The sequence below is a fragment of the Impatiens glandulifera genome, chromosome 3, assembly GCF_907164915.1.
Source record: "Impatiens glandulifera chromosome 3, dImpGla2.1, whole genome shotgun sequence".
Lineage (NCBI taxonomy): Eukaryota > Viridiplantae > Streptophyta > Magnoliopsida > Ericales > Balsaminaceae > Impatiens > Impatiens glandulifera.
Genome location: NC_061864.1, coordinates 19,323,536 through 19,327,669, shown reverse-complemented (window position 1 = coordinate 19,327,669; position 4,134 = coordinate 19,323,536). Strand labels below are relative to the sequence as shown.

The following is a 4,134-nucleotide window of genomic DNA, read 5'->3' as shown; positions in this document are numbered from 1 at the left end:
AGTTTGATTGATAAACTTACCAACTCAATTGACTAAGACTATGATTGATATTCATACTTTTGTTTAATATAAATAAATAAAAAGTGGACATTTATAAAGAGTATATAATGATAAAAAAAAAATTAATATTTGAACTAATAGATTAAAGGATCAATGATTCACATGATAGAAAAAATAAATTATTGAGTTGAAATTATTTGAAACAATTTAACTCTTAAACCAAAACAAAATAATAATACTAAATCCAAAAAACATCAATATACAATAGCTTCAATTAAAAAACTTCCATGCTAATTGTAAGATACACATGTATCAAATAAAGTCTTTAACTTCAAGCTTAACATTCAAAAAATAAAAAACAAATTAGAATATGTTTATGTATAGTTCTACCACGAGAATGGAACATTCCTCCAAATTAAAAACTCAAAAAAAACTACAATTATCTAAAAACTATATCATAATTATCACAATCCACTCCAATGTTTTCTCGGATTCATAAGATATTTAGAGAAAAACGGAGACCTCATCTTGTCGTCTTCATTAAGCACCGAGTTATGACCAAAAGCAAAAGAGTCGAGTAATTCTTCGTTTAGAATTTTTTCTACACAAAGAAGTAACAAATCAATATAAAATTTAACACCATAATAAATAGGTAAATAAAAATAAACTAAAGAAAAAACCACTCACCCCTAATTGACATATTTGATGTATCTCCAGAATAGTTCTTTCCCAATAATGCATGCTCCTCTTGTGAAGTTGACATTTGATCATCGTGGGTTCTCTTTCGACTAGGCATACAATTTGACTGTAGATTTTGGGTTGCGGGTGATTGGGAAAGATTGTCGAATTGTGGCAAATGAAAAGGATCTTGAGGTTGGATTGAAGGGAGCTCTGGAAAATAATTCTGAGAAGATGATGATGGCAAATTTTGATGAAGTGGTTGATTTAATGAAGACAAAGTATTGTCAACAATAGGAGCCATCTCAAAAGGATCATTAGAAGAGGAAGTAAGACCATGATCAATATTTTCAATAATCTGATCAAGTGGTTGCTGTAATGAAGAGAAACTATTGTCGTCAACAATAGGACTAGGAGGCTTATACTGGAATGAAGGGAGGAGGTCTGGATGATTACGATCCACTGGAAAAGCATCAGCAGCAGCAGCATCAGCATTAGAAGATGAAGGAAGATTATGATGTGGCCCAAATTGAAATGAATTATGAGGCACCCGAGTAGTAGCAGCAGCAGCATAAGAAGATGAACGAGGCGCAAATTGGAATGAATGGAAGTATAATGAGTTATGATGATCATTGAGATTAGGTAGATGTTGAAATGAAGAGAACATATTATGAGCAGCAGCAACAGTACTACTAGGCGGTAATTGGAATGATTGGAGGCCTGAATTCTGAGCTACCTGCTGGAAAGCATGGTAAGAATAGGAAGGAAGATGATGATTAGTATTGTTTCCAAAACCGTCAATCATCAGCTTTGGCGATGGATGAAATGAAGAGAAAGCATTAGGATCAATAGGAGGAGGCTGAATTAATTGAAGTGATTGATGATTTGAAGAAGAAGAAGCAACAGGAGGAGGAGGAGGCCTAGGATAATAATAAGAAGAAGAAGAAGATAATGCAGGAGGAAAGTTAAGAAGAAGTGAAGAAGGGCTGCTGCTGCTGCTGCTGAAGTTGTCATAGTTGTTGAATTTGATCCTACTACTAGGATAAGGATAATTGTTGTTGAAGTTGACAGTAGTAGGTACCATATTCATTTGGTTCTTCTCTTCATTTAATAATTCTTGAACTACCTCAGGCGGATAAAGTGGTAGGCCACGACGCTCACAACTTTTGATTCGAGTGTTCCAAAAGTTCTTAATATCGTTATCTGTTCTTCCAGGAACCTGAGAGGAATTATATAATTATATAATTAAGAAGTTATTATTATTGTTATTATAGTTTGAATTCAAGAGAACTTAATTATATATATATATTACCTTTTCTGCTATGCGGGACCATTTATTTCCGATCCTAGCATGAAGACGAACGATCGTCTCTATTTCATTGGCGGTTAACGGACCTTTCTTCAATTCGGGTCTTAAATGGTTTACCCACCTTAACCTGCATGATTTAGCGCACCGGTTGAGTCCAGATTCGTTCTCAACCGTGTTCCAACTGGACTTCTCCCCATGCTTGCGGATGTAATCAGCTAGAACTTCGTCTTCTTCTGTCCATGTTCCTTTTTTCAATCCATCTTCTTTTTCTTTTTCTTCAGATTTCACCATTATTAATGTTGATTTCCGGACGACGACATATTTATTTATTTTGATTCCTTTTCATATTAATTCAAAAACTTATTACATTAATTATTATTCATACATACATACATAATTATTAAGTAACACAAAAAAAAAATATATATATATATACCCGGATCTGTTTAACTGATTCAATTTGCAAGTGATTCTTTTTTTCTTTTCTTCTTCAACGGTAACCACAATGAGGCAATGATTATGATTGAGTGAACTAGTTCTTAACCAACAATTAATAATCATAAATAAATAGAAACAAGAAATCATAAAACATTCACTATTTATTTGAATTTTAAGCGGGAATTACCACTTAAATTATTTTTGTTTAAATTTTTTACTAATATTAATCTCCTATCTTATCTCAATTAAAAATTATTTATCTCCTATCTTATCTCAATTATTCAAAATTATAATATTTTTTTCCTAAGCTTTTATTATTTTTAAAAAAATATTTAATTTTATATTTGAAAATTATTTATCTCCTATATTATCTCAAATATTTATAATTTTATTAATTTATAATATATAACTAAAATTTTATTATCTTTATAAAAATGTTTTAACTTTATAGATATTGTTTTAAAATTTATATCACTTTTATTTTATTCAAAATTATAAAATATTTTAATATTATTTTTTTTATTTACACCTAAGAAGGCACGTGTTTTGTTATAGGTAAGTTTAACACTATTGGGTTATGTTCGTTGACAAGTTAGATATAGTATAATAATATTAACATGAAATTAGATGTTCTGTTTGATTAAAGTATTTTATATTAACAGTATTAAATGTTATATAACTTATACAAACCACTTACAAAGAAGGATAAAAAAATGTTTCCATATTTACCCTTACATTTTTATTATCTTAAATTTTTATTATCTTTGAGGAAACCTCTGTTCTCTAAAACTTCGTCCACCTCTTTGTCTCTCTAATACTTTCTCATTTTTCATTCATCTTTCTCTCATTGAAACCCTTTTTCCTCATGGCTTTCATCTAAACTCATATTTAAGAACATAGATTCAGATAAGATTAAGTAATAATAAAAAAACACATAAATAGAGAAATAAAAAAAAATTAAATAAATATTAATTTAACAATTAAATTAAATTTATATAAATATAAAGGACAAAAATGTCTTTTACATTTTATACAACATTTTTATATTACCAATCAAACACAAAATTATAAAATTTATACAATTTATACACTCTTATACTTTCAACCAAATACAAATAACATATATAATTTATACCTATTAATACCCTTTACAATTTATAACCACTACAATTAATACATATATATAACTAATACTTAATAACAAATGCTACATTGATATATAAACTATACCAATAGTGTTTTTATACTGAATTTGTTAAGATTTTATTATTTATATAAATTTATACCTTTATATAATTTATAAGGTATTTGTTATAAAATTGTAACTAATACTCTTAAATATAACAGTTTTCTTATATCACTTAATTTTTAATTTATCATTATATCTTTTATTAATATTATATACAACTTATTATTATATAATATATTAAATATATTTTATTTATTTTTAATATTATTTATTATACATAATTATTTTTAATATATATATTTTTTAATTGATTCAATATTTTAATTAAAAAATATATATTTATTTTTATAACGATAATTTTATTAATTATAATTTTATATATTTATATATTATAAATAATATTAATTATTTTAAGTTTATTTTATTATTTTACAGAATGGATGTTTTATTCTGGTTTTGGTCTAAGGCCTTCCTAATTATACTTAAAGGAGGGATCCAGTCTAATAATTGACTTACGAGA

At 27.0% G+C, this 4,134-nt stretch overlaps 1 protein-coding gene across 1 annotated transcript; it reads right to left on the bottom strand.

Moving 5' to 3' along the window:
- Nucleotides 1-464: 464 nt before the first annotated feature.
- On the bottom strand, nt 465-2,278 carry LOC124929932 (transcription factor MYB92-like). The gene is made up of 4 exons (XM_047470311.1): nt 1,991-2,278; nt 1,805-1,897; nt 688-1,537; nt 465-601 (listed from the first exon to the last, which is right to left on the bottom strand). The coding sequence occupies exons 1-4, from the start codon at nt 2,276-2,278 to the stop codon at nt 465-467; spliced, it is 1,368 nt and encodes a 455-aa protein (XP_047326267.1).
- Between the last annotated feature and the right edge of the window lie 1,856 nt (nt 2,279-4,134).